Raw genomic sequence first — 13,642 nt, 5'->3', positions numbered from 1 at the left:
CAGATTGATCCGATACGGATGGAGTGGGAAGCGAGTATTTAGGTCACATTATCTTAACAAGGGTGACGTAAGTGCCAACTTAGAGATTATATCAGATAGAGGGGGGTGCAAAGCCCTCAAGAAATGTCCCCTTGAGAGGACTATAAACTATAATAAGGCTTAATTTGGTACTTGTGTCGTTAAGCTGTTACTGAAGAGTTGATTGAAGGAAATGTTTTAATAGTTTATTGGTTTTGTTTGTTTAATTCGATTTATATGAGTATAGGGTGACTGGTAATTAGTGAACGATATTTAAACACGTGATTGTACTCATGATTACAAACAACTTTTGCAAAGAAACTTAGGTTGTATAGTTATTAGTTTTATTTTTATTACAATAACAAAACAACTAAATTTCGTTTGCATGATCAGCTATTAGCAGCGATGTGCCCGCGCCTGCGTTATCGGAAGACTAGCAAAATAAAACTAGTGAGTATACAAAAAAAGTTTCTTTGGGAAAGTTGCTTGTAATCATGAGTACAATCACGTGTTTAAATATCGTTCACTAATTACCAGTCACCCTATATAGAACATGGTACACGGATGATCTTTATTACTATGAAATAAGCAGAATAATAACCTTATATTGGGTGTAGTAGGTGGACCTTTGAGACCTTGAGGGAATACAAGCTATTTGTAACATACAAAACACACCACCCACTAGATATAGGGATAATTAGTATTCCTATTTATAGAGGTCGAAACAATTGTCATATGAATCTAGATCTTGTGCTAATGCTGAGAACATTTCGTGTTACAACAAGCTAGGGACCCTAGTTCATGCAAATCATTTATCCTAACAGTAGAATTGAGGGTGCGGCGTACAATTTTAGCTAAGAAGAGCTAGGCTAGGTTTTGAAATGTATGACAAGGGCATGAACGAAAATTCCGTGGAGAACTAATATAGATAGAATTAAAACTTTGAGCTTCTAAGGACATTCATACATACCATTAGAAAAAAGCAGAGGAACATGTGCAACATATAATACCTACTTTTCACCAGTTATGTTATAAATACTATGTAATAAAGGATGAATGCTATTACCATATGCAAGGCTATTCTTCTTGTAGCATGAATGTCCTCCGGAGCTGCAGACTATCTAGCAGGTTTACCGGGACTCCGACTCAAAAACAGGAGTAGGAACGGAGTGGTTTTTAGTCAGTAAGAGTCTGGACACTCCCTCTCGCCTCGTCCAACGCTGGATTAAACATTGGATGATTTTCCTCCTCCAAAAAATAGCCACATTCTCTATAACCATTGATTAATAGTTATTGTCTCTATACTCAACCAATCTTTATTTTCTTACCTACATAGTAAACAGCTATACTGATATTGTACGTTGTGTTAAGTTATGCTTAAAAATATTGTTTTTAACCTATTCTCTTTTTCTCAACAGGCGAGCAGCCAGCAGCGATGCAGCATGGGAATGCAAACACAGCATCACCGTGCGCGCTATCGGTTAATTTACTCATCTCATTATATTGCACTCTGGCTACTCTATACACCAGTACGGTCGACGGGTTTAGATGAAAATTACAAAAGTTCTGAAACAACACTTGCAATGAAAGCTGTTGTTATATTTGTATTATATAAAAAATGAGTCTTAATTAGATTTTGGTAAGACTATGCTGTGGTAGTTTCGGATGTGGATTTTTTGGAAGGGACGCTTGTATTTTGGTCTTAAAGACTATGAATTATATTGGTATTTTGGTTTTTAATACGAATTAGTTTTCAATAGAAGACCAATTGAAATGTTAAGGAGGATAAATTGCAATATTTTACACTGAGGGCTTAGTTAGTGTTTTTATTTTATGTTTAACAAACGAGAGCTCGTTTGGCGCTTTGATTGGCTTAAATGTACCAATCTAACAGAGCCTGACTGATAAAAAAATACCGGCCAAGTGCGAGTCGGACTCGCCCATGAAGGGTTCCGTAACAGCAAGTAGATGACATATTATAAAACTTACAAAATAACTTGGTTTTACGTAGTGTTTGTATGAACGACAAAGTTATATTTACGGTTTTTGAAAATGTTTTATTTTTTAAAAACTAATAATGATATTTTGTTCAAACCAATTTTCGTTGTTAGTTTCTATTGAAATCTACAGCATATATTTTTTTTAGTTTTCTCACTCTCTTATTTTAAAAGTTAGAGGGGGGACACTCATTTTTCTACTTTGGAAGCGTCTAACTTTCAAACGGTTGATTTTGACGAAAAATGGTTTTAGAAACCTTAATGTCTTTTTTAAAGACCTATCCATAGACACCCATCACGGATATGTTAGCTGAAAAAAATTTTTTTTTGAATCAGTTCCATGTATGGAGTGCCCCCCTTTAATTTTTAAATTTATTAATTTTTATTCAAAATTCGAATAGCGGTTATTGAAATACATCAACCTACAGAGTTTCAACTATGTAGGCCCAACAGTTTCGGAAATAAATGGCTGTGACATACGGACGGACGGACGGACGGACGGACGGACAGACGGACAGACGGACAGACAGACAGACATGACGAATCTATAAGGGTTCCGTTTTTTGCCATTTGGCTACGGAACCCTAAAAAATACGTGTCTAATATTTTTGAATTATGTAGCTGATAGATAGACAGTGGACTTATTAGATGTCTAATTACCCTCACTCTTGTTAGCCAATTTCGCCACCTAAGGAGCTGCCTACTATGTAGTACCGCGCGCTCTATAGTACATACAAAATACCTAGACTCCAATATATATTACTAACAACCTAAATTCGTACGTATTTCTAAATGTGTCCGACCCAGTCCAATGGGTTTTAAATTAAAGGATTTCGACGGATCAAAATGTAATGGGTGATTAAATATTCAAGTTACAAGATGGGTGCCCTGTCTTTGATTTTCGACTGTTAATTTCGATTTTGTCCGCCATTTTTGGACCAGTGAACATGCTCAGTGGTTTTATCGAATTACACTTTAGATTACGTTTTTGTATCTCGTCGTGTTTCTTTAAGAGGAGTTTTAAAATTGATACTGAGAAGAACGTGGTTTTTTATGGAATTTGTTCAAGGTTAAAGATATGGAAAGTGTTTCTAAGAATATGTAATATGGAATATGTAACGAGTAATCAGTGAAAAAAAATCCAATAAATAATTTAATTTATTGTATTTGCTATTTTGAATTAATAATTATTGTACTTGAAGTATAGAATACTTTTTTTAAAAGGCAAGCCTCCATTTGTTTAAATCAGGTAATGTCCCCAAAACATTTTTCTAAGTCTGAAAAATACTATGCTGAAAACCACATCAAAATCGGTTCAGCCCAACGCGAGATAATCGTACACAAACATATTTACATACAGGTCAAATTGGAGAGCCTCCATTGTTTTTTTTAAGTCATTTAATAACATTTTGTAATTTTAAACTTGATAATAAAATGAATTTGTCCCATCCAAACAATCCACGTTCGTCACTATTGTGTAAATTAAAAACCTTTTTCATTGAACTGTGTATAGAATAGCCTTCATTTTGATATGTTTAGGGTAAAATAAATTATATGGATATTGTAATAAAGTCGAATTTTAATTTCATTATATTGCCGGGATTTATATAAACTGTATCACATATGTAAGTATAGTTTCTTTATAAGAGACTTTACTAGGACTTGAAAATTATATGTATATTATGTCAAGAAATACTACAGCAATCTTTGTCATTTTACACTTTTTTATTTATTTACTAGCTAGAAAGAAAGAAATCAAAGAAAAGAAAGAAAAATCATTTATTTGGTACAAACAGTGCACGCAAAGTAAAATAAAAAATAAATAAATTTGGATATACACAAAAATTAAAACACAAATACATTCAAAATTATTGTTTAAGGTAAGCGTCCACAGGCCCGCATCGCACGCAACGCATTTTCGAAACTCATACAACTGCGCCCACTAATCTGCATCGTACGGACCGCATCATCGGCAATGCCTACATGCGATGCGTACCGATGACGTCATACGGAATGCGTACGATGCGTGCGATGCGGGCCTGTGGACGCATACCTTAATAGTGCTCGACGACTGCTCCAAATATGGACCAGTTCAGCATGAGTGCCAGACATCTAGTGCCTGACGCTATTCCCATTGAGTTTCAGCGTAATGTTTTACGGCACCTAGCCTTTCTCAATAAATGGACTAAACAACACAAAAATTCAATTCGTACGAATAGTTCTGGAAATTAGCGCGTTCAAACAAACAGACAAACCTATAAAGTATATTGATTTTAAGTTTTTAAACTGACATGGTCACCAACACTAATATCATAAGAACTTGAGACGGAATATTTCAGTTTCAAACAGTTCATCCGTGATCATGGCGCTTGCAATAATACCGAAATATCGCAAACTTATAGAAATAGATAAACATGGTAAATATCCCGTCTCAAGTTCTAATATTAGTGTATTGATTTTGTGAAAAAGATCTAGAATACAAGTATTATGACCTATTAAAGACGTTTGTCTATAAATAATAATTTGATTTCTTAACACAAAGTTACTTCATAATTTATTTCAACTTCATTTAAATTTAAACACAACAATTAAAATAAACTGACACAGAAAGCTTCTACTCGTAACATAAATATAAATTCTTAAAACAGTAACACAGTTTGAAACCGTCAAATATTTACAATTAGGCAGGTCGTTCTGGAAATTTCTGCGAAAACTCGACCCAAGTTTTTCTACTAAACTATTTAATTCAAGAAAATGGGCCTTCTAATTTCGGTAAAATGTAAATAAAACTTAATTTAACGTTAGATACATATACATAGTATACATACCGCAAAACCGTGGTATCATTTATAAGAAATAGCGATTGTATATTATTATATTAAAAGGAGAAAATACTAAGAACTAAAATTGTTTTGTATTCATTTCTTTGTCATAACATAATGAAATTCTAAGGTGCTACGTACACCAGTAATATATAGGTGGGGAAACTTTCAATGTACAGTCGACTCTCAATAATTCAAACCTTCGATAATAATTTGAACCTTTCTACTGAAAGGTTTAAAATGAATTACCATTGAAGGTTATCACGAGGTCCCTAGAAAATCTCTTTATATTTCGAACTAAATCAATACATTTTTATACACTTGGTAATTGGAATAAAACAATCGTTGCTATGTAATAAAATTATTCGTTAATTCGAACTTATTGGCTGCAAACTTTCTACAATTCGAATAAACAGAAAGAAAAAGTTAAAAATATTGCAGAAATTTAAGAGAACCTCAAGATTCGGATTAACGAGAGTCGATTGTATTTTTATTTTTATATAGTTTAAAAACATTAAATATTGACATTTCTAGTTTGTTTATATAACTATAATTTAAAATCATTATGTCATGATTACATTTATGTTATCGATTTTAAATGAATAATAATTAATTTTGACTTATTAAAATTTCAAATAATAACTATCATGAGACATATTAAATTAACTTAAAACAACGGTTTACTTACGTAATTAAATATATTGAGAAAAGCTAATGATGAAGAGTCCCTCTGAGACTCGAAACTAGTAGAGCTTTTCTTAATATATTTACATAAATAAACGTTGCTGTTAGTTAAGTTATATTTTAAAATAATTTTAGTTTATTTTACACAATAATAAACAAAACAATCATTTATTTATTTAAAAAATCGAATGTCAGTCTGTGAATATTTTTTTAACTTGTGACAGCAATCCCGCTCTATTCCTTCGAGAAATCGGTTTAGCTATTTAATTTAACTTTTTTTTATAATAATTTGATGTTTTCAATCCTGACGTATAATGAAAATAAAATAAAAGAAAGAAAACTATGTTTTAATAAATGGATTCATTTTGGGGAACGAAACCGTACTCGACATTTAATTTAATATTATCTTATTTTCGAAATCCTAGAAAGACTTGTAATTTTATTAGAAAATAAAATATTTTAACTTTTATTTCATTTCAAATATATTGTTAGATTCATTATTAAAATGTAATTATTGTTTACATAATTATATTATTAATGTTACATTTAATTAATGAATAGGAAATTTATTGTAAATAATGATATTATTGTAAACAGATTTTTAAGTACACGATCAAAAACTAAATAGCACTGAATTATTATTATATTGTTATTTTGTAGTTGTTTTTCTAGTCGAATGTTTAAATAAAAAATAAATAAAGATTGAAAACAAATTGTATAATAAAATGTAAATACAAAACTTATATTAATATATTATATGTAAATAGTAAATTTATAATAATTTATTGAATGAAAAAAAAAGATTTTATTTATTATATTAATGCAATAATGTGCGTTAGGCGATGGAAATGTTTGATATAAAAATATGTTTGGGTTGATTACTTTACGAAGTCATCATTACAAACTGTAGGTGGATGATACCTAAATAAAATGATTACTGTAACTATTGATAAGGTAAACTTTGACAAATAAAGATAGAAACATTTATTACGTGTTTTATTTTTATTCAGTGGCAATTTTTCCCTAACGGGTTAACGGGCCTAGCGGGTTGTCGCGACTCCAACTTGGAAAGCAGGACTAGCAACGGAGTGATTATAGTTACTAACGCCCGAATACTCAAACGCTACTCAATTTTAAGTTGTACTTAAATATCGTGCTATATCTGTCATTTTATAAAGAATTGATAGTGACAGTACTACATTTGAGAGCGTCTTAAAATTGAGTAGCGTTTGAGTATTCGGGCATAAGAATCTGATACTCCGGGGGAAGTCCTAGGATTATTTTTCCCACACAAAAAACAATACAGGACCAAACCAACTTACAATTTTCTCTCATTGTTAAGTTGACTAAGTAGACATACATAAGAGAATACGTTGACGACGGTATTTTGTCACAGTTATAAATACTGATATTCAGGATGTCCAGTCCATGGTGCGTAGTGAAAATTAGATAATAATTATCCTTAATAAATAAATATGAAAGATTATAAAGAATGTATAAGTGAAGAAAGTTTAAAAATAACATAAAAATATGTTTACATGCATCTACGAAATTGGAAGTCCTAATATGGAATAAAGTTTTATAAAGTTAATATTCTAACTACCAAAACATTCAAAAACTAAATTCACAAATGGAACCATTGGAAAAAGAAGTATAAAAATATTTTATACAGAATGTCACCAAGATTCCAGTCATAAAACGCAAACATAGGCACGTTTAAGTTCCTAGAATAGTAAAATAGTAGCGAAATGTCATAAATGTTATGTTTATAGCCTCATTCTGTGAATGCGGTTGCCGCATTCATACATAAAGCCATCCTTTGAACATCGTGGATGATAAACATTTTTACCTTTTGTTTTTTTGATGTTTACTTTCAAATATTGGATGTAAAAGAATTAAAGGGTAACGGTGTATATAAATAAATAAATAAAGTCTCCCCAATCGATTTCGACCACGGTGGGCAGTCTGTCTAACTAGACTAGCCCACTACACAGGAGATGTTATAACACACAAGGGTGTGCGCAAACACAGGTGCAGTGTGTGTTCCCTCACTCTCAGAACCCTATAGAATGGCAGACTGATACGATCGGGCTACGGCTTTACATGTTTTTCCCGAGAAAAGGAGCTGAAACACCGCCTAATTTCCTTTTGTAATTTGTAATGGGGCCTACAGCAACCTCACTCACACAATGGAACACAACGCAACCGTTGTTTTACGTCGGATTTCGGTGAGGCCGTGGTATCACTCCGGTCGAGCCCACCCATTCGTGCCGAAGCATGGCTCTCTCACACTTAAACTAACTAGACTAAAACATAAAACTTCACTATTAGTATTTTTTTAATCCAATGACTTCTCTCGACAGTTCGAGACGAGAGGGAGTGTCAGACTCTTACTGACTAAAAACCACCCTGGCATCATCCTTTATCGGACACTCAAGAATGTTTGATCGTATACCAATAGTTACCAACCCCTGTGAGAGATTGTCTTGAAAGGTTTTATTCTTACATATCTTATTATATTCTGATACTGCGAGTTATCGTATTGGATTTGCGTAAAGCTCTGTAGGGTTTGTGAAGTAGATATATTTTTTGTTTTAGTTTGAATAATGTAAGATTATGTATTTGGTCGAGCAGATCTACCTACGTTCGATCCAAAGCGGTGGTATTACAGAACTGTTTCTTAGTAACCGCAGTTTGGTTTTCAGTTCTCATCAGTTTCGTATTTTTATTCCGAAATTAAGCATAATGGTACTAAGATTTTTGACGAAGCATCTCTGAGTTGTAAAGCGTAGAACGCACAGTCTTATATTGTGGTTGGAAATTGTTCGACTTATATAACTACTCATTTTTACATCATACACGCATACACACACACACACATACATACGCTAGCGCGCACGCATAAACACATAACTCAGCCAATTTTACTCCCAAACATGAATTTTTTTACTGTTTTAGACGTTATCGTGTTCAGTTGAGGAGGACCGCTAGTTTATTACAACCTAGAAGTCTTCAAGGTCCGAGTGAATAGGTTACTAATGGGCATCAGCCGCATCATCGCAAACCACCAGGCTAGATACTGACCAAATGTTGAAACATAAAATAAAAAATAATTAGTTTGCAAAAATACTTTGTGGAGTAAAAATATTATGTTATGTTTTATAAAGAGTGTGTCATTAATCGTGGTGTAATTAAATAAATAACAAAATAATGTTTTGATTAATTATTTTAATGATAACACTTGACATTAAAATGAATCAAACCTAGCATGTAATTTTATATAATATTCATCTCATTTATTAATTAAATTAATGGAATCAGAATCCTTTGAAATTTAATAATATTTACTTATAGTGAATTATTTTTAGAAGCCTGTAATATTTTTAGACGTAATCGTACTATAATGAGCAATCATTTTATAATTATAACGATTACAATATTGAGTAAATTCTGAGAAATTTACTTATTTAAATTGATAGTAATAATTATTTTGAAAGTCGATGAACAAAGCATCGTCACGGATTTTATCCACGAAGGAGTAGGCAGAGGTGCACATTACGGCACGTAATGCCACTGTACAATGAAGACCCACTTTTCAACATTTGTGTTATAAGTTCCATGTAATAGGAGCCCATTGCAATACTAAAAAGAAATGCAAGCTCCGTGCAACTTCTAAGATTTTTTAGTAAAACCGAAAAGAGCCCAGTTATACTTTGCTAGACCCGGGTATCGAACGCAAGACCCCTTGCTCGGTGATGACACTTTCGAATACTCGACCAACAAAGCAATCAAAGTAAAATGATATAGAAAAAATAGTGATGATGATTTCAGTTAAATCAACCACAGGAGTCATGTCTATGCTAGCTAAGGAGGAGGCGGGGCGCGTGAGAGAACAAACCTCCTCACGCCCCAGCCGTCGCGAGAGACACTCCGGGCGTCGGGGATCGCGGGACGATCTCCGGCCACCGTAAGTGCGGGCCTGCGGGCGGCGAGTAAGGGTAGCTCACCGCCCGAACAGAGCCAGACCCGTGCGTACGGCGCGTAGCGTTCCGCGCGCGCCTCAAAGAGCCATCAGACCACCACAGATGGGGCCCAGTAGGGCTGATGCCTGATCCGGAGCTGCGGACTACCTAGCGGGTTTACCGGGGCTCCGGCTCGAAAAGCAGGAGAAGGAACGGGGTGGTTTTTAGTCAGTAAGAGTCTGACACTCCCTCTCGCCTCGCCCAAGGTGGGAGAAGTCAATGGATGATTTTCCCCCTGAAAAAAAAAAAAAAAAAAAAAAAAAAGGAGTCATGTCTATAGACACACAACACATCCTGTAGGTGCTGTCTACCTAGCGGGCATACCGGGGCTCCGGCTCGAAAACCAGGCATAGGAACGAGGTGGTTTTCAGTCAGTAAGAGTCTGATACTCCCTTTCGTCTCACCCAAGACAGGAGAAGTCATAGGATGATTATCATCCCTCAAAAAAGGGTTATGTTTTTAGACACACAACACATAAATACAATCTTGTTTACTACCAACTGAATGTACCAGCCACTTTTAATCCATCAACTATAGCAACAACACATTCCAATAACAAACATGTATCATACATAACACTCTACGTCCATAAAACATGTAAAATATCAAAAAAGATTACATTATGCAACATGCAACCATGAGGGTGCTTTTTCAGCAGAGTTGTGCTATATAGCTATGCTACGAAGATGTAATAGCTAAGCTGTGAAACTATGTTGACTTACTGATACTAAGCTTTGTAGCTGTGCGAGGAAGATGCGCAGCTCGAGTATGCAATGTATCGATAGTAGGGAAGCCATCCATAGCACACTTCTTTCCATATAAAAAACATAGCTTAACTGAGTCCGTTTCTACCAGTAGTTAGGAACTGCAGACTACCTAGCGGGTTGCCGAGGCTCCGGCTCGAAAAGCAGGAGTAGAAACAGGGTGATTTTTAGTCAGTAAAAGTCTGACACTTCCTCTTGCCTCACCCAAGGCGGGAGAAGTCATTGGATGATTTCCCCTCAAAAAATAGTACTTTGTATCCAAGGATTTCTCGAAAATTTTATGGAACTGGTAAAAAAGACTGACACTTCCTCTCGCCTCGACTAAGGCGGGAGAAGACACTGGATGATTTTTCCCCCTCAAAGAAAAGGGTACGGTACTTTTTATCCAAGGATTTCTCGAAAATTTTATGGGGCTAGGAAAAATCGGGATTGCGCGCACGAAGTCGCGGGCTGAAGCCAGTATATCATATAACAGTGTATAGCATCACCAATTTCAGTTATTGCATCTGTCTCATGCATGTTGTATAAGGTTGGAAACGCAATTATCTCGTTCATTCTATTTTGTATAACGTTAGAATTTTATTCGTGTTCTGTTTGATGCGATTTTAATGTCATTCATTTAGAGCGTAGAGTTGATTTTGACATGAATCTGTTTAGTGTTTATGAAATCACTTTGTGTTTTGAATTATTTTAATGTTCTATATAGCATGTTTGGGTGTTATGAATACTAAATGTAGTTGCAATGGCCGTTTATTTTGTTAGATAGTTACAATTTATTAATAGTTGATTAAAATTGTAATTATTATGAAAGTTATTATTAAAAACTTCCAATGAAAAATGAAACTAGGAAATGTGTCTAGTGTGTATAAACTCCGCGTGCACTTCAAAGAGCCATCAGACCACCACAGATAGGGCCCAGTAGGGCTGATGCCTGATCCGGAGCTGCAGACCGTCAAAAAAAAGTGTGTATAAACTAAACTTTGAACACATTTCTCTTCACTTAATTATCAAGAGCCCGTGACAGTCCTCTGCAGGACTATTAGGCCTCCTCCATATATGAGGTGTTGTAATCTTTAAACACAACACTACCTCCCATTAAAGCCGAGGTAATCAAAAGTAAAATAAACCATCTACTTATCGGAAAACCAGTATACTACGATGTATCTAAACAGTTTAAATGAAAATGCAGATTGCACGGTTGGTGCGGTGGCTAGGCAACCGGCTGACACGCAAGGTGTAGCGGGTTCAATTCCCGCACGAAGCAATTCTTTGTGTGGTCCACAAATTGTTGTTTCGGGTCTGGGTGTCATGTGTATGTGAACATGTATGTTTATAAACGCACCCACGACACAGGAGAAAATCGTAGTGTGGAGCAACGTTTTTAAAAAAAAAATACGTGAACAAGGAACCAATTAAGATAACACAAACACTTAGGAAATGTCCATCCATTTAGGAAAAGGGAAAATTGAAGTGCAGATGCCTGTTGGAATGGCAGGGTAACGTCGCGTTGCCAATTATGTGACATCAATTATGTAGAGCCACAATCAAACCGTACTGTATTGATGTCATGTAGGTGATGATATGTAGGCGATACAAAATGGCTTTATGTTGTATGGAATTTCGAGCCGCGGACTAGCGGGTTTAGCGGGACTCCAGCTCTAAAAAACAGGAGTAGGAACGGAGTGGTTTTTAGTCAATAAAAGTATGACACTATCTCTCGCCTATTTCAAGGTGGAAAAAGTCAGTGGAGGATTTTGCACCCCTCAAAAAAAAAAACAAGTAAGTTGTATGGAATTTGTGTATTGGTGTTAAAGTTTTTTTACAAGGTAATTTATGATTTACTAGCTGTGCCCGCGACTTCGTCCGCGTGGAATAGTTATTTTAGGCATTATAATTATTTATTTTTGCAAACAACTTTCTCAGCTTCATAAATTATAGCTGTTACCCACGGTTAATTTGTGCACTGAAAAATCGTGATAGCACTGGATTATGATTATAAGGAACAATCCACACTCATTTCTATACTATATGTGTTTCCACTGTTTTCCGGAAACCTGCGCCTATGGGTTGGATAACCGCCACCCCGGTTTGTGTTTCAGAAATAAAATTCCTAGGGTACTTTTTAGATGGGCTCGCTACATACGCGTTATAGCAGTGGTAAGTCCCCTCTTTGAAAAGTGGCTTGAGAGGCATCACGGCGTCCTCACCTACCGCCTGACGCAGGTACTTACCGGACACGGAAGTTTCGGTTGGTACCTGTTTCAAATTCGGCGGGAGGAAACACCCGGGCGTTTCGTCTGGGTGTCGTCATTGCGAGGACCGCCCGGAAGATATGGTGGAACATACAGAGGCGGTGTGCATTGCATGTGCTGAGCATCGCCATGTCCTTAGGGATGTGAATGGCGACGGTAACCTCTTACGTCCGGCTCTAGTTCAGGCCAAGGTGCGTAGCGAGAGGGAAAGGGACGCCGTCTCCCCCTTCTGCGAAGCAGTCATCCTAGCTAAGGAGGAGACGGAGCTCGTGAGGGAACGATCCTCATCACGCCCCAGCCGCCGCAGAAGACACTCCGGGCGTCGAGGATCGCGTGACGATCCCCGGCCACCGTAAGCGCGGGTCTGTGCGGACGGCGAGTAAGAGTAGCTCGTCGCCCGATCAAAACCAGACCCGTGCGTACCGTGCGTCGCGTTCTGTGCACGCCTCAAAGAGCCAGGCCACTACAGATGGGACCCAAGAGGGCTGATGCCCGATCCGGTGCTGCAACGTAAAAGATTACCAGGGCCCCGAAATCAGAACGGGGTGATTTTTACACTCCTTCTCGCTTCACCCAAGGCAGGAGTAGCCATCGGATGATTTTCCCCCCTCAAAAAAAAAGAAAGAGTACTTTCTAGAACAAATGTTTTCTTTCATACATGGTGATGCAAGGTTAAGAAATCCTTAAGGACCATATTTTTATACCCTATCATATTTTTATGACAATAAATTGAAGAATTGGATTTTTTTGTTTGTCAAATGTTTCAGCCAATATTATTGCACTATACGTAGAATCTGGTTGTACTTTGTTAGACAGTCACAATAATATGTGGGCGTGTGGTAAACCGCTTTTTTGCCATTCTACGCTGTAAACAAACGCTTTCGATGGTCAATGATCATAAAATGTTTTACTTCGTTAGTAAGACTATAATTTTTTTGAGTACATATCGTTACACCAGGCTCCACGTCGTTCGCAAACAATGCCTCTCCTCCTGTAATATCTTCTAAGATGTTTATTGAAGTTTAGTGATGTCAAAGACAATTTTTTTCACAATTAAATACTCTTAATGAACAACACATTTAT

The 13,642-nt window shown here is 36.0% G+C and overlaps 1 protein-coding gene and 1 long non-coding RNA gene across 2 annotated transcripts in view; both read left to right on the top strand.

Annotated features, from left to right (window-relative positions):
- Positions 1 to 1,775, top strand: part of LOC118279290 (zwei Ig domain protein zig-8) — a 171,577-nt gene extending 169,802 nt beyond the window's left edge. The window contains exon 8 of the mRNA XM_035598943.2: positions 1,437 to 1,775. Within this exon, the coding sequence (XP_035454836.1) occupies positions 1,437 to 1,570 (134 nt within the window). The 3' untranslated portion in view covers positions 1,571 to 1,775. The remainder of the gene's footprint in view (positions 1 to 1,436) is intronic.
- LOC126911422 (uncharacterized) overlaps positions 1 to 13,642 on the top strand; it is a 380,164-nt gene that overhangs the window by 310,103 nt on the left and 56,419 nt on the right. The gene's annotated exons all lie outside the window — the stretch shown is intronic.

The sequence above is a fragment of the Spodoptera frugiperda genome, chromosome 14 (genome assembly GCF_023101765.2).
Source record: "Spodoptera frugiperda isolate SF20-4 chromosome 14, AGI-APGP_CSIRO_Sfru_2.0, whole genome shotgun sequence".
NCBI classification, from domain to species: domain Eukaryota; kingdom Metazoa; phylum Arthropoda; class Insecta; order Lepidoptera; family Noctuidae; genus Spodoptera; species Spodoptera frugiperda.
Note: the sequence above shows the minus strand (reverse complement) of the source record. Positions and strands in the feature narration are given on the sequence as shown.